The sequence below is a fragment of the Dermacentor silvarum genome, chromosome 4, assembly GCF_013339745.2.
Source record: "Dermacentor silvarum isolate Dsil-2018 chromosome 4, BIME_Dsil_1.4, whole genome shotgun sequence".
Lineage (NCBI taxonomy): Eukaryota > Metazoa > Arthropoda > Arachnida > Ixodida > Ixodidae > Dermacentor > Dermacentor silvarum.
In genome coordinates this window covers 173,865,487-173,882,494 of record NC_051157.2, presented here as the reverse complement: position 1 = coordinate 173,882,494, position 17,008 = coordinate 173,865,487, and the positions used below count along the sequence as shown (strand labels likewise).

The 17,008-nt window shown below is 48.2% G+C and overlaps 1 protein-coding gene across 2 annotated transcripts in view; it reads right to left on the bottom strand.

Annotated features, from left to right (window-relative positions):
• Positions 1–17,008, bottom strand: part of LOC119449051 (uncharacterized) — a 118,453-nt gene that overhangs the window by 67,410 nt on the left and 34,035 nt on the right. For both annotated transcript variants that reach the window (XM_049666216.1, XM_049666217.1), the window contains one exon: positions 3,949–4,052. In XM_049666216.1, coding sequence (XP_049522173.1) covers positions 3,949–4,052 — 104 coding nt within the window. The remainder of the gene's footprint in view (positions 1–3,948; positions 4,053–17,008) is intronic.

Genomic DNA, 17,008 nt, shown 5'->3' with positions numbered 1-17,008 from the left:
CACTTTTTGCCGATATGGTCGGCAGCGGAGGTCTGTGCGGAGGTAATCAATTATGGAAGGGGACCTTTGAGCCTTCGAAAGTGACCAGGATGGAGTCCGTGGAGCCCATTCTTCGAGCAGCTAGGATCTTGATTGTTGCATTAGAGTCTCGAAGTTTAACCAACACGTTCCCCTCCACCAGGGAGGCCGGCAGCTTGATGATGCCCCTACACGAATTTTTGGGGTCTGCCACGTGCGTGGAGACCTCGTAGCTCTTGTCCATGATGGTGAGGGTGGCAATCTTCAAGTAGCGATCAGCTCTGTCCATGCAGGGGGTGCTTATGATGATTGTGTTGTTAATCTCGTTGGCCCGGAGTCGATCTAGCGATGTTGCAGCCGCGGAGAGGCCTGTGGACTTGATGACGATGTCACGGAGAGAGACTGGGTGTATGTTAGCGCAGTTGACACCACCATGCACACGAAGAATGATTTTGTATTCAGCGGCAGGGAGTGGAGGAGGACGAGGCAGATTGTGGCTTACTTGCGGCCGAGTTTTGAGGGTGCTTGGCGAAGTGGGCGAAGGCCTCTTGGTGTCAGAGTAAACAAATTTCTCACGCCAATCGATGATCTCTTCTGGAGTCATGTCGACAGCATCGACGACGTCGTCTTGGCTCATGCCTGCTGCAGCTGCTACCGCCGACGCACACTGCCGGCTATGCACGGCAGGGGCGCGGGGGTGCGGATGTTGCGAAGAATCGGCGATGAATTTAAGATGGCAGGTCCGATTTCCGCTGAAGGGGTGTCGTTCGACAGCGGAAGACTTACAGCACCAGTGGTCCAAAAATCACAAAAGTCGAGGCAATAATTTGGACACAACACAAGAAAAAAGACGGAGCCGATGCATCACCAGGAGCGAAAGGTAGCTTCGTCGCCGTCGTGAAGCCAAGCGTGAAGCCTGTGCTGTTCAGCTTGACGAAAGTGTCGTGGTCATCGAAGCCGTGTACGTGTCGCCGAACAATTCAGTTAAAGACACTATAGACGTAGTGGCTGGTAACTTGTGCTCCAGGCTCTTTTGGTGTTCCTTTGAAGGAGAGGTTTACCCTGGACTTAGCCAGTGTTCCAACTGTACAGACGACCCAATGGGCAACCACCAACCATCATGTGTATCAGAGGCACACAATCAATTCCACATAATGCGTTGGGGCCATAGAGACGGCAGCGTGTTACTGCACTGACCACCGAGCCGTCCTTGTGGCAATAGAGAAGCAACCATACGTTGAGCAAAAAAATATAAATATACATGTGTCACAATTTTCGTATACCGTGTGTGTCATTGAAGCAGCAGTAAGCATGATAATCAAGCTAATCCTAGACAATCAGGAAAGCTAAGAACAACCAGCTGAACCTTAGCTCACGCTACGTATATCCTGGCATAGCCGAACTAAGCCACTGCTAATTGTTTTTCTGCATCGCCTCAGCTCTGTCCCGTCGCCTGCCCTCGAGATGCACTGACATTCTTGGGCAACGGGAGTGTTCTCAGCCTGTCCCTGACTCGCGGTGGGACTTTGCCTGTCGGCTTGGAACATGACTGCGGCTCGATCCCAGCCGCTCCAGGATCGTTCTACCCGCCTGACTGCGCAGCCGTCTCTGATATTGCGATACTGTCGCCGCGTCAATGAGTTCGTGTTAGACACCCCTACACTTAAGATTTAGTTGGTTGATGTGTTCAAGGAAAGGCCGAGAGCCGTCTTGATCCCCTTCCTAATAATGATCTCCACCTTGTCTTTCTCTGCTTTGGGGAATTTCAGGTAGGGGGATACATATACGACCCTGCTACTTACGAAAGATTGCAGTAACCTTAGGAGGTTCGCCGCCTTCATACCCGCGTGTTAGTTCGCTATTCGCTTAAGTAATCGGCACGTCTGGCTGGTACTAGCTTCCAGTCGTTGGATCGTCTCGGCGTTTTTGCCGTTCGCTTGAATCCGCAAACCCAAGGCCCTGATACTGTCGACAGTGCGAATATTGTTACCGTTTACCCGCAGCTCGATGCCGTGCACCGGGTCCTGTCCCCGTTCCCGTCGCCACACCTGCGATGTTAGGAAAAGGGCCTCCGACTTCTCTGCCGAGCACCTGAGGCCAATCGGCTCCACATATTTCTCGATAGCTCTGATTGCCCTCTGCAGCGTCTGCTCTATCTGCCCGTCACTGCCTCTGCTCATCCATAGCGTGAGATCGTCCGCGTAGAGCATGTGGTTCAGTCCTGCTATGCCTGCCAGCTTCCCGGGCACCTACCATCGCGACGTTAAACAAAGTGGGCGACAAAACTAATCCCTGCGCCGTACCCTCGCTTCCCAGCTTAATACCAGGGTCCTTCAATACTTTTCTGTTAATACCTTCCAATGACTGCCCTCCCAAGCTGATTGTTGCCATTATACTCGTAAGAAAATCCTTTACATAATTGTAAGTCTGTGCCCGCATTGAGAGCTCCGAGACTCTCCAATATTACCGAATGTTTCACATTATCGAATACTTTAGAAACGTCTAATCCTACGACTACCCTGGTGTCTACCATTTTGTTGTCTATCACCAGTTCTTTGACCTGGAGCGTGACGCCGCATGCCGATAGATGAGACCTAAAACCAATTATGGTGTCGGGGTACAGTCCCTGATCTTCGAGAAACCTATTTAGCCTGCTCTGAATAACATGTTCCATTAATTGCCGACGCACGAAGTTAGCGAAATGGGCCTCAGATGTTCAAAACTAGTTTTTTTTCCGGCTTTTGAATGAAGACAAGTTTGACATTCTTCCACGCCGGCGGAAGCTACCCTCTGTCTCAACATGCATCTATGCTGTTATATTTCTGATCGACGCAACGTCCAGATTTCTAAGCATCTTATTACTTATCTTATCCGGCCCCGCAGCCGTCTTCGTCCTCAGACGGTTTATCTCGGCCCTGACCGGGAGATATCCCACAGGATCCTGACGCTGCCATGCAGTGTGCCGCGGCCATGAACGATGTGGCTCATACGCTATTCTCTGACGATGGGGCGGACTTGGCGCAGCAAACGCACTACTTGGCCACCGCGCCGGGTGAAGGTGAGACGACGGTGTCCTTTTTCTTTGACGAACATGCCGAAGACGCTCAATGCACTCAATAATGATAATATTGCTACACGCGTGTTGTATTTGGCCGTTTGAACGAGGCGCGCTGGCGCCATCACTCGAGCAAAGAGGAGGAGGAACCACTGGGCTCGCGCTGTAAATCCAACCGGTCAGCGCTGCAACCGCTGCTGTAAATATAATCTGTACACAGGTTCTCGTTTAATTGACTTGTCCTTCGCGTAACAATATATAAATTCACTGTATAGCAATATTCACTACAGCAGACCCACCATAGTCACAGCTTCACTGACTTCCACCCTCACAGTAGTGGGAGAGCTGTGCATTCTTTTATATATTCTTGGAGACTATTCATGGCAGATGGTATGTTCTCGTGGCATTTTCGATACCGTGTGGCACACTGCCGTGATCGTCGAGCAACCTCCGTAAACTGAGCAAAGAAAGGCGGAATAATAAAAGTAGGGGAACCACCCTCCTCAACCCTGTCGGTTTTTTTTTTTGTGGTGCCAGTGCGCAGTCCTGTTTCCAGGACCACACGAAAAAAGTGGCACAAGCTTTCTCCTTGGTGACCTACTTTCGCACCGGTGCCACCGCCCTCGCCTCTGCGCGCCCATAGCACCTTTATGTGACGTCGCTCGGAGAGATAAGGGAAACGAGTCACACTAGGTAAAGAAAAATTCTCAGAAAAATTTTGGTTGCTCAGATTTTTTTGCGTCAGTTTTGGCGGCTCATGAAGCTGCAGTGCAAAACGTCTTCACATTTGTCTGGTCACGAAATATGAGCGCAACAATATCTGTATCTTGGCGAGCGTTGTTGGATCCAAATTGGCACAATGCCAATCCACATACCTTCAGAGAAAGGGTGGAAGTAGCATTCTTCACTTTTTCAGCCAGTTTCCCGTCCGTCAGAACATGGGTGCTATCGGTGTTGGTGATCTGAATACGCAGTTCCCCTGGAATACACAGAATAACTATTTTAATGTGTTTACTACAATGCGCGGCACGGCTATACAATTGCGGTTAACAACGTGTGCAAAAATGAATCTCGTTTGCGTTACTATATTGCACAATTCTTTTGTCTATATTCACAGCACGATCGCAAGTGGGCACTGGAGCAGTATCGTTGGCATGGCTCTTAACCACTACGTTTTCATTTCGCAGGCGCTACTCGTCTCCTGGCTTGCTTGGTTATCAACCATAACGAACGGCATCACTGTCTCCGATGTTCAGCAGCGCTTCCAGCCGGTCATGCCCGGTTGTATCTTGAATGCTGTGCCCTTCGTCGTAAATGCATCTGCGCAAAACACCCCTTGCGCCCCCTTAAACTCGTCGGTGACATCGCCTATTTTCAACTATATAAGAAGCCTGCCCGTCCCGTCCGCCTTCAGTGGGCACGGGAGAAGTACCGTTGGCATGGCTCTAAACCAGTATGTTTTCACTTCGCAGGTTTGTGCTTCCTTTCTTTGTGCGCTAAGAAAAGCGATGACCCATGTTTGCTTCTGCTCCCGTGCCCAAGAGTGTTCTGGGAAACCGCTTCTGAGTGTTTTTCTATGGAGTTTCTTTTGTTGTGGTCGGAGGACGTGGAACCAAACCCTGGCCCTAACACCCGCTCTGAATCTCTGTTTGACGTTGAGTCCTTGCCAGAGGACCCCTCTGAGCAGATGAGCCTAATCTTCAAGCCCATAAAGAAATGTGCATACGCGTTCTTAACAAATGACAATGTTCCAGATGGAGATTACTACTGATGTTAAGGTCATAAATATTCGACTAAAATCACTTGAATCAAAAGTTTCTGGTATTAGGAAATGGCTAGACGCACTAGAGGAAAAACCTCAAAACGTTGATAATGTCTGATTGAAAGTTTCCAGCATGACAAAAACAATTGATAAAGTTGGCGCTCGGAATCGCCTTTTTGAATCCAGTTTAAATGAATTGGAAGATCGGTAGTGCCGCGACAATCTAATTTTCTACGGTCTCCCGGATAATATTGAAGCTTGGAAAGAAACAGAATCGAATATAACCACAGTAATCAGTAGTATTACCTACACATTTCCTGCAGACGCAATCCAACGTGCGCACCGCCTTGGTTCGTTTATGCCTAGTAAACCCCGTCCTGTTGTTCAAACTTCAAAAACAACGAAAAACTACTCTCTGCGCAGCCAATTCAAGCATAAAAACATCAGTATAGGTGAGGATTTCTAAGTGGCTACATGAACCGCGCTAATTAACGCTTGTACAGTCTGTTTCACACTTAGGGCAAATCTCGGAGCGCATTGCATCGCGATTCAGCGAGCGTTGGAGTTAGGTGACGGAAGCAGCTCGCGCAGGCGCGGACGCTCGAGGCGCGTTATCTTGCGTCGAGCTGTCGACGCGGTTGGCGGCGAGCAGTCTACGCGATTCAAGATAACGCGCCTCGAGCGCCTGCGCCTGCGCGAGCTGCTTCCGTCACCTAACTCCAACGCTCGCTGAATCGCGATGCAATGCGCTCCGAGATTTGCCCTAAGTGTGAAACAGACTGTACAACACACTTCCAGGCATTGCGGAGACCATCGCCGGTATGCATCAATGCACATCACCGGCTTGGCTGAAATACTCATATTGGATTGAATTGGCTACCACAGTGTTCATATTTCCGATAGATGGAGCTACATGGTTCCTCATGGCGCGCGTCGCGTACGTGTAGCTAAAAGCGTTTCAGATTGCGTGCACGTAAGGTACGCAGACTTTTCACGTTTGCGTACGTGAAGTCCCTACGTACGTGTAACTAAAACTGTCTAATAAAGCTGATAGCATTCGGTAAGAGCCAAGCCTCTTCTGAACCTTTTAACTTGTGCTACGATAAGTTGGTCTAGAACAGAAAATCGTACCTGTACAACGCCAGTTCTGATGAAATTCAAGAACGTAAGCAACGTAGTAGCAATGTAGAGCGCGCATGCCCTGTTCCGTTTCGTCCTCCGATGTAGGATAGCGCGAGGGGCAGTGGTTCACTTTCTTCATTTCCTCAAGTTTCCGTTTGATATTCTAACGCCAGAATCGCCTCCAATAAATACGATTCATTTATCGTGTGCAACTGATACATGCTCTGCGAAAATCATTGCACTTGCTGAAACATGGTTGCCTGCACATGTCACCGAAACGAAAGTGTTCCACGGTGCTCTGCAATTCCGTGTTTATCGCTGCGACCGTACTGCGCAGAGAGGATGGGGCGTCCTTTTGGAAATTTCAAATGACCTTCCATCTTGTGTTGTTTGTACGAGTGACGATACTGAGGCTGTCTGGGCTTCGATAGCTCTTGGTGTGCTATCCACGCGTGGATAGCACGCCAACACGCCTGTGCTAACGTGGCACAGGCATGTGCTATCACCCACCGTCTGTGCCACGTACATTTTTCCATGAACTGCATGATAGTAATAACTTTGTTCGCATGCGATTTCCTTCATCTCCCAACCTACTTCTGGGCGATTTTAAGCTTCCGAACATAACCTGGGACGATCAACCTTCTTCACTCGCTCCCTTTTAGGCAAAAGCTGAGCACTTTCTAGACTTCTGCTAGTTTTTTTTTTCATTGTCACAGCTAGTAATTCAACCTACACGTGTGCATTCTAATGCCGCAAACCTCCTTGTGCTAGTTTCGACGTCCCACCCCGAGAGAGTTTCGGAGATTCACAGCCACCTGGTATAAGTGATCACTACCTATATGCATTTTCAATTAACTTTTCTACCCCCAAAGAAAATAAAACCAGAAAAGATATACATATTTACAAGAAAGCAAACTTTACCGCCCTAAATAACGAATTACCTGCATTTCTGGACACTTTCTTGCCGAATTTCGAAAATCGTTTGCTTCAGCACAATTAAGACATGCTCGACGCTAAAGTTCTGGAACTAACTCAAAAGTACAATTCCATCTCGCATCATTACCTCCAATCCTGATGGTCCCTGGTACAATGCCTATCCGAAGCATCTATGCAACCGCGCGTAATGCCTATATCGCTCTGCAAAACACTCGCCAACTGACACACGCTAGTATGATTATAAGTCCGAATTTGACACGTACCTACCAGCACTAAAGAACGCTAAATCAAATTTTCTAACGAACGTGCTTCCATCTGTGTTAAAAAGACTAACGTTAAAAAGTCGTGGAGTGTATAATCAAGCCCTTGCGTGAGGAACACCTAACTATGGAAGACGCATTGGGCATCCATGTATATATATATTGTCGTGGTACAACGCCAAGAGAGGACAGGAAGACGTTCTTCAAGAACAGCAGGACAACCTGTTCTAGCAAAACAGAACTTGCTTGCTTGCTTGCCTTTAAAACAGAACGGAGACACGTCTTCTTCGTCGTCAGCCAAAACCCACTGACCCACTAGACGAAGTCCGTTAATGCCCCCATCGTCGTTGTCGTCTGCCTAGAGCACACGCGTCAATATATATATAACTTTAGTTTCGTTATTGCTGAAACGCATAGCTTATTCTTCCATGGTAGCCGAAATTACAGCAGTGTCTGGAGCTGCTCAAGCGCACCAGTATGCCGTTCCATAGTTTTCGTAACCCGCAATCTGTAAGTTCCAAAATACCCAGTGTGCAACAACACGAATTAATTCATAAAGAAGCATCCTATAATACGAAATCAGGGTTTGCGAAAGCAAGAAGCGCGCAAAGATCACCAGCGAATCGCTTGAAACCAATGCCTAGATTGGCGCAGTAGACGATGAAGTCACGTTATGTGCACTCCTGTAGGACTTCACCAAGTCGATGAGAAGAAGGTACGTGCGCTAACTTTGGCGTTGACTGCACTCTCTGAATTAGAGGAAGGCTATGCTGCCTGATTCAATCAATCAATGATTCAATCCAATCAATCAATCAATAATTTTTATTTTCTTTTTGTTGGGGGGGGGGGAAGAGAACAGGCGACAGAGGACGAGGGTCCTGCCCCCTTTTAGTCAGGAGAACGTGCATCAAAAACCACCATTCCTGAAACAACCTAAAGGATGTTCTAAATATTAGCAGCTAAGAAAATTCACAAAAAAGAAAGATGCATAGCATACTAGGCATAGCATAAATCAAAACATAATTTTACAGAAACACATAATGAATACTGGTACCATGTTATTCGTACAATGAATAGAAATATTGAAAAAGCAGAACTACTAACAATTGAATACAAACAGATGCCATTAACATTACGTTGGCATATTAGACACCCATTGCCATAGAAAGAACACCTGCACCTTTACTCAGGTGTACTAATTGAAGTATTTGTGCCATACTTAAATCATCAAATTCATCTTTAACGTGTACATGAAGCAGAGTGCGCACTGTGTAAGTGAAAGATTTCATGCTGTAATACGCACGGGGGGTGGGGACTTGCCAGTTTTCTGTGTGTCTTGTTTCTTGTCTCCCGCCTCGTCGCACTAAAGCACAACTACTGAAGCTAAGGGTTGGCTGTGCGAACGTGTGCGAAGGTTTTATTGCGACAGCAATTATATGGGCATTCCAATCGCATTTCAGCTGTCGCTGTGGTAGAGGTCGTGGACTTCGCCGTGAGGTTCCGTACAAAGCCCAAACATGATAACATCGTCGCCGCTCGCCGTACGCTGTATGTGCGAGTGAAAGCTTGCAACATTGGTCAGCTGATGATCGCCGCTCAACCTCGCGCACTCGAGGGAGTAATGCGCTAGACACACGATGCGATTTATCGTGCGATCCGTCGTACGACGCGCCGCATCGGCCGCTGCACTCAACAAGTTCGCCACATATTCTGCCGCATGCGGCACCGGATCGCACGCGGCGCATGCGACCAACCTGTTGAATATATAATCGTACGACTGCCCGATCGGTCGGACGGCCGCAGCCAATGACAGCGCCACCAGCGCGTACGTCATGATCACGTGGTAAAGCCGGCGGGGCGCGGTTGACGAGCAAGCGCTCCGTTCGTCCCGGCGCTTTTTTTTTTTTTTTTTTTGCCTGGTCGAGACACTGGCCTCTTTGCCGCTGACGGCGACACACAAATCGGGTACACTTTGTTTCTGACACGAAGTAACTTATACAATGAAGTGAACTTAAAATTGTGCATGCTATAAAACGTTGCCCGAAGTAAATCGTTGACGTGATATCGATTCGGAAGCGGTCAGCGCAGATGCTGCAGCAGTCGTCTATGCGAAGAGGCGTGTTTTCTCATCGCTAACAACGGCGTCGGGAAAACTAATTGTATTGCCACTTATGAGCGACAGAAATGTTCAGACGCTGATTGTGCTGACGAATATGGGCGCTTTATAACGAGCTGCGGACGGATCGCAAGGGCTGTCGACCCCGGATCCGACAGCCAGCGAGCTAGGCCTATATACCGTCTCCCAGCGATCGCAAGCTCGCCTGGCTTGCTCGTTCGCTTCCGTCCGCGCCGATAAAATCAAGTGTATTGCAATTTAAGCGCAACATAACCGTGTACACGTTGTGGTGAACAACGTAGGAGGTTTATTACGAGCTACAAGCGGTCGTGTCGCAAGCGACACCGGTCTCAGATTCGACGGTCCAACGAGCTAGGCCTGGCAGCTCCTAGCCCTCGGCGGCTGTCGACGGAGCCCACACTGCGGACGGGGCCTTGTGGAAACACCTCTACGCTGCTCGCACAGACGCGTTTTTATTGTAATCGTTTGTGCGAAACTAGAGAACTGTGCAAATACGTTTGTTTTCACTTTGCGAAGTTCCGCAGTATTCCGAGCGTCCATGCAGGGCTGCCGGTTGTGGACGGGGCTACGCATCGCACGTTGTTCGTACCATATGTCCCTAATCGTCGTACGCGGCAAGTCGAACTCATACGCGGCGTACGACGGATCGCACGCAAAATCGTACTGTGTAAGTCGGGGCGGCAGCGCGCTTCTGTCACGCGCGAGGCACAGTGGGCGGGCGAGGTTAGAGGGGGGGGGGGGGGGGGTTCAACTCCGGCGGCAGCTGCTGCTTACGGCGCGGCCGTACCTTGAACGCGAACTGCGACGTGGAAAACGTGCGCACCCGCGCGGATCTCATCTTGAAAACGATCTGCGATTTGGACAACGTGCAACTATACAGTGCTGGTAGCTTCGAATGCTCTGTGCTTTCGAAGCAGTGTTGCCAGGTTTGGCCATATATAGCGAAATTGGGCTACAGGAACCAAATTTTGGAGTCGACTTGGACGAGTTGGCTAGGTGGCTATATTTGGGATACTGACAATCTGCGACTTCGCTTTGTTTGGACTATAGGAGGCGCCCTATTCCACACTCCAGAGGTGGCTCTGATCGGGTAGAAGCAAATCTCTAAGGCTATGTTTTAGCTGGCAGAGCCGGCCGCATGGCTGTGCGTGTGTGCGTGCGCGAAATGACCCCCCTCGCCTTCCATTCCCTGTCTGCGCCGTTGTCTGAGCCGATGGCTTTGATCTTTGATGCACTTAAACTCACACCCCGCTTGACCGTTGTGCACCTGATCCATGGACATCGGGATTAACCTGGGAGTAGGGGTTTTTCAAAGTGCACTGTACTAACATGGCTATGCTCAGGAAGGGAGCGCCATAACATAGGGTAGGGGCTGTCGGGCGATCGTGGCGCCGACACGAAAGAATGGAAGCACGGGTGGACGACACGCTCCAGTGTGTTCATGGCCATGTCTTCTGGGTGAAGTATCGCACCGGGCACAGCTTTCGACCAACTCCACGTTTCTCGCGCGAAGCTGTACTGCCATTTTCCTTTCTCCTGCTAGATGAATTTTTCTTCTTGCTTACATTCCAGATTCATTTCGATAGGTTGGACGTAAGAGCGGATCCTCCTCAGAGAGGATAATCCAAACATGGGGAAGTGGGCCAAATATGCGCGAACGTATAAAAAAGAATGGCAGCAAGACCCCGAGCCAAAGGTGGGTTCTGGTGCTTTTTCTTCTAGATGGTTTGCCCGTAACGTCGCGGATGCAGATGCTCATTTAGCTAATATCGAAACGTGTTTGCCACGATGACATCAGTGCACCACGGCACATGAACTTTATCCACCGTGTTAGCTTAGCTTGTGAGGTGTCGCGCTGCTGGCTCGAGGACGCGGGTTTGATCCTCGGCAATGGCGGGAGCATTTCGATCGAGGCGAAATGCTGGAACAGCCGTGTACTTAGATTTAGGCGTACGTTAAAGAACCCGAGGTGGCCAAAATTATTCCGCAGTCCCCCACTGTGTCATGCCGCCCCATCATCTCGTGGTTTTGGCGCGTAAAACCCCAGCAATTTAGAGAGTTTTAGAATAGCGGCCTCAAACGTTTTGGGGCCCCAAAGAAATAGCGTCGAAGCCACTGCGCATGCGCAAGACGCAAACTGTGTTTGGCTTTTGCGTCGGGCGCGCTATTTCGTCGATCTAGCGGGAGCCCCAAAAGTTGCCCCAAAAGCTTTCGTCAACAAACATGAACGCGCCCATCCGACGGCTCTAACCTAGCACCAAACTGGGCTGGATTCGTGGTAATGCGGGAAGTTCGTAAGCTAGGAGAAGAGATTGCCGTTATCGCTTTCTCTCAACTAACATGTGTAATGAAGATTGATTCATTAGACGCCGCTGATTCCGAATTCAATTGTTGATTTCATGGCTCGTAGGCCTAACACGATTGACTTGGCTGGGTGAAGGCACGTAAAGTTGGTTACTCAAAACTAAGCGCAACAAGTTGCTTGCTGCTAATAGAATAAGTTCTAAATTGTAATTAAAGGGGGTGGCGTGGAGCAGAGGTAGAATACCCGGCCTCAAATCTGAAGGTCGTAAGTTCGAATCCTACTCCAGTCCACCACATTTTCACGCATGGAGTGGTGCCTGACACCGGCAAGAAAAAAAATATTGCCGAGAGCTAGTGGGGCTATACTAGTTCAGGTGCAACCAAACTAGGAAGGCCCACTAAGCTTCATCAAAGTCACTCCCTCACCAGAACAGGAATTGGCCTCCCTGGTGCAGTATTCGGCAACTAGCTACCTAAAGAAAAGTGTACAATCATTACATTCTACCGGTGCTAACATATTGTTGCGCAAAAACGCATATTTACAAATATTTACAAAATAGGCGAGTAGCACAGGCGTAGCAGCAACCAGCCAAGATGGCGAGGAGCAACCTCTAATTCCTCTTCTTCAGTGCCGGTCTAATGCTGACCTCTGCTTCGGTGCCGGTCTTCTTCTTCTGTGTCGCGGCATTACCCCCCCCCCCCCGGGCGAAAACACGCGCACCATCCGGGCAGGTCAGAGTGCATCATCAGCGGACGGGTGATACGGCTTTAGCCGGGCAACATGAACTACGTCAGTCTTGACCGGCGCAGAAGATAACATTGGCTGCGCCGGTGCAATCTCATACGTCACGTCGGTAACTTGACGCAGAACGCGATAAGGACCATGGTAGCGTGGTAGAAGCTTCGCGGAGAGACCAACGTGTCGAGTTGGCGACCAGACGAGCACTAAGGATCCAGGCGCGTAATATACATTCTTGTGACGGCAATCGTAGCGGTTCTTCTGTGACACCTGCGACATCTGAAGGCGGTCGCGCGCGATATGACGCGCAGCGTGCGCCCTTTCGATGGCATCTTGTGCGTACTCCGATGGTTGTCGTGGAGCGGCTGGTAGTAAAGTATCCATAGGCAGTGTCGGCTCCCGGCCAAAAAGAAGATAAAACGGTGAACAACCTGCCGTATCGTGGCGTGACGAATTATGGGCAAATGTAACAAAGGGCAATGTAGCATCCCAGTCGCGATGGTCGGCGGAAACATACATAAACAGCATGTCGGTCATGGTGCGATTCAGGCGTTCGGTGAGGCCGTTTGTCTGAGGGTGATAGGCGGTGGTGACTTTGTGTTTCGTGGAGCATGAGCGTAGAAGGTCATCGATGACACGGGACAAGAAGTAAGGACCGCGATCGGTGAGCAGTTGACGGCCCAAGGGCTTGCACAAGTCATTCAGTTTTTCTTTGCAAAGGTCCCAGCTGGTCAGATCGTGTTCATGCGTCTCGTACCAGACGCGCGCGGTTCCCTTCAGATAAAATATCACGTTCGCCAGCATAAGCGTATCGTCCCATCTGTTCTGTTTGCTGACACGCTCATACCATGAAATCCAGTCCTCGACGTCCACGTTATCTGTGCCAGAGAAGGTGCCCGGATCTTGCGGAAGCGATAAGATGACAGACGGCGGGGACGGCTGCTGCACGGTAGGTTCCGGCGCGGTGCGTGCTTCAGTGGCCATCACCGAGGGAACAATATGGGGCCGAAACTTGGAGGTTAACAAAGAAGCTAGAGAACAAGTTAAGGACCGCACAAAGAGCGATGGAACGAAAAATCTTAGGAGTAACTTTAAGAGACAGGAAGAGAGCTGTGTGGATCAGAGAACAAACGGGGATAGCCGATATTCTAGCTGACATTAAGCGCAAGAAATAGAGCTGGGCAGGCCATGTAATGCGTAGGATGGATAACCGGTGGACCATTAAGGTTACAGAATGGATACCAAGAGAGGGGAAGCGCAGTCGAAGTCGGCAGAAAACCAGATGGGATGATGAAGTTAGGAAATTTGCAGGCGCAAGTTGGAATACGCTGGCGCAAGACAGAGGTAATTGGAGATCGCAGGGAGAGAGAGGCCTTCGTCCTGCAGTGTACATAAAATAGGCTGATGATGATGATGTAATTAAACGCGAAAACACGAAAATCTTAATTACTATTCTTATCATAAGGTGGTATATTTTATTTTAATATTTCAGCTAATAACTATTTTTTAATAATTAGCTTCAAAAACTCTGGGTTATCTCAGACGGAACTTGCGTAAATCCCCTGCTACAGTTCGTAAATTAGCATATCAGACTTTTATTCGCCCACAATTAGAATTTGCGTCATCAGTATGGTCACCACATCAAAATTATTTAGTTGATATGCTAGAATCATTTCAAAACAGAGCATCGCGCTTCATCACAAGCAACTACGACAGAACTTGCAGCGTAACTAAGATTAAAGCAGATATTGCGCTCCAGCCACTTGAAACTCGTCGCACGATTAGTCTTCTTTGCCTTTTCCACAGATACGTTCATGGTAATCGACCTCATGTGTTGCCCCTTGAAGTACCAGCACGCACGTCACGTCACCTTAACAATAGACATAGTTTCATGCGCATATTTGGCAATACACTGTCATTTAACGCATCAGCACTGCCACGTGTCATAACCGTATGAAACAGTATTCCTGATAACATTGTATGCCTAACAAATCGGGAAGCCTTTCGCGAAGAATTGTAAAGTTTCCTGTAGAAACACTGTATAAGGATGTTATTGACCTGCTTTCCTTCCCTGTTTTTCATACTTGTATTTTTGTATTTTTTGTGTTTAATAGTATATTAATGTGTTTACGCTGGCTAAAGCTTAGCCTAGACAAACTTTGTTTGAACTTTGCTTTACCCATCTTGTGACGGCCTGTATTAACATTTATATTGTTTACTCCTGTTGAAGCACTTACTCTGTGTCCCCCCTTACCCTATGCCCTTAAATGGGCCTGTAAGGTATTTTAAATAAATAAATAAATAAATAAATAAATAAATAAATATTTATTTAGAACAGTTTTTTTTTTGACGCCATAGTGACGCTGCACGCGCAACACGCTATCCGCAAACGAAAAACGCCTATTCTAAAACTCTTCACTCCTGCATGCCCCAACGCTAACACCCGCATAGATCTTTGGGGCCCCAAACTTTGGGGGCCTCTATTAAAAACTTTATTAGCACATCAACATGGCTTGCTGTTGACAGCAACCAGTTTTCACAGCATAACCACTGTTATCAATTTGTTGTTTACCTTTGCTCTTTGTGCGCAGTCACGGCTTTTGCCATTTCGAGCGAGTTACGTTCCGGACATGCTCGTCGCCGAAAACGACTGCGCACATCTTACACTGATGTGCCGTTTTGGGCAGTAATCATTTAAAGCTTCGCTTCCACTGATTCAGACTGTGAGTGGCATCTGTTGTCTGATACTTTATTTTAATGCATGTTGTTGCCATGTTGTGGCGGCCATGTTGATGTAAATGGACAGTATACATATACAGCATGTACTAGCTAACCCGGGGCCAAGATGACTGCAAAATAAAGGGAGAACAAGACAGGACGATGAGACAAATAACACGAGCTACCATACCGCGAATGACTTGTTTTAAGTCATAAAAAAAGAAGCCGCGAGCACGTCGCCGTCGCAGATCGCTGCCCAGCTGTACTTCTACGCCGTAGGCAGAGATGAGGTGAGAGATCGATGATGCTTAACATTATTTTGCGTTCACGGCAGCTAAAAAGCAGAGTTCGTAGTTACTATTACTGTAAATAACTAAAAATAATAACTTAGTACTATCTGTCAATAAATAAAAGCACCGATTTCGCCCGCTGCAGCGATTCGCTGCAACTTAAGAGCTTCCGGGGCCAACCAAAAAGTGTTCTGTGCAAGCATGATGGTCGCTGTTGTTGATGTCAATGGCCGACCGTCACGGTGGCACGGACATTTTTTTTACGACGGGTTGGGCAAAAAAGGATTGCCGCAGTCGAATGTGAAAATGTATGAACAAATAAAACTGCAAATAAAAATGGCTATATTTGACTACGAAATTTTATGCACTTTTTTGTGTTTGGCTACATTTGGGCTACAACTTCTCTAGCTTTTGGCTACGCCGCCTCCTCGGGCCTGGCAACACTGTAAATTCGACGTTTAGTTCGCGTTGAAGCGAGAGATGGCTAGACGGTCAATTCGCTCGCTGCTGCTGCCGCGCCTCCTTACTCCATCGTTTTCCAGCGAGTTTCAGCGGTCATCGAGCGAGATGTGTTCATGTTTACCTGTGAACGCGAGACACCGTGTTTGTTAATTTAGTTAGTAATCGAGTGTTTACAAGTTCATACGGCCGATAAAGCTACTATCCTTAGTTCGTGTAGTTGTCTCCTAATTTGCTACGTCTGGCCAGTCCATAGAGCAAGTCTGGCTGTTGCTCCGAGACACTTCAGCACCTCATATTGGAGTGTCCCGCTTTCATTGAACAGCGCACGTCGCTAGTGAGGGAATATCATCTCTTTGGCCTGCGGTGGACGACCCAACGAATGTTTGTATCGCAGTGGCTGTGCGTGTCGACGCGATCAGGCTCATCGCACTCTCCTTACTCTTCTGGAAGTAAGTAACTTAGGTTCACTTTTGTAGGCTATTTGTTTTCAACTGAAAAGGCCTCAGACACTTTTTTTTTATTTTAACAGCCACCCGCTTCGAACTTAATTTGGCAGTGCTTTTAGAGAATTCACATCGTTTGTATCAAATATGTGTAAAACGACTTTCGGTTAGTCTCAGGGCGCATCGACGACATTGTATTCTAGACAACCGTTGCAGAGTTTTCAAGCTCGCTTTTAAATTCGAACGCATCGAGGGCAACAAGGTAAATTATGATAATGGTGATCATCAGGATTATTTATTGGCACCCCTTTCAAAATAGGGCAGTGACAAATAGCCACCTAACCTGCTTCAGCTAACCAAGGTATGCTTTACAGGCTTATTAGTTTAGCATTTTGCCTACATCTCCTTGATCTTGTTTTCATCAAAATATCTGTGTCTACTTTGTACAGTTACCTGTGCCTGTTGCGGATGCGATTCTATCAATTACTTCCCCGCCTAATTTTCCCCTACTACTCTAAGCTTACCGGTTAATGTTCCCATCAGATCTGGATCCCAGTGCTTCTGGAACGTGTACGTTACCTGCGGATCTGGCTGGGGGAATATCTTCGTGTTCTATTAAGGTGTGCAAGTTGTCTTCCAATTTTTGCTGCAGCAGACACATGTCTCAGCCTGTGGCGAACATTTTCTCCTCTATGTCTTAGTTCTGAGACAACCAGTTCGCACCTGGTATGACCTGCTCCTGCTACCTCCAAGAGTTAGAAC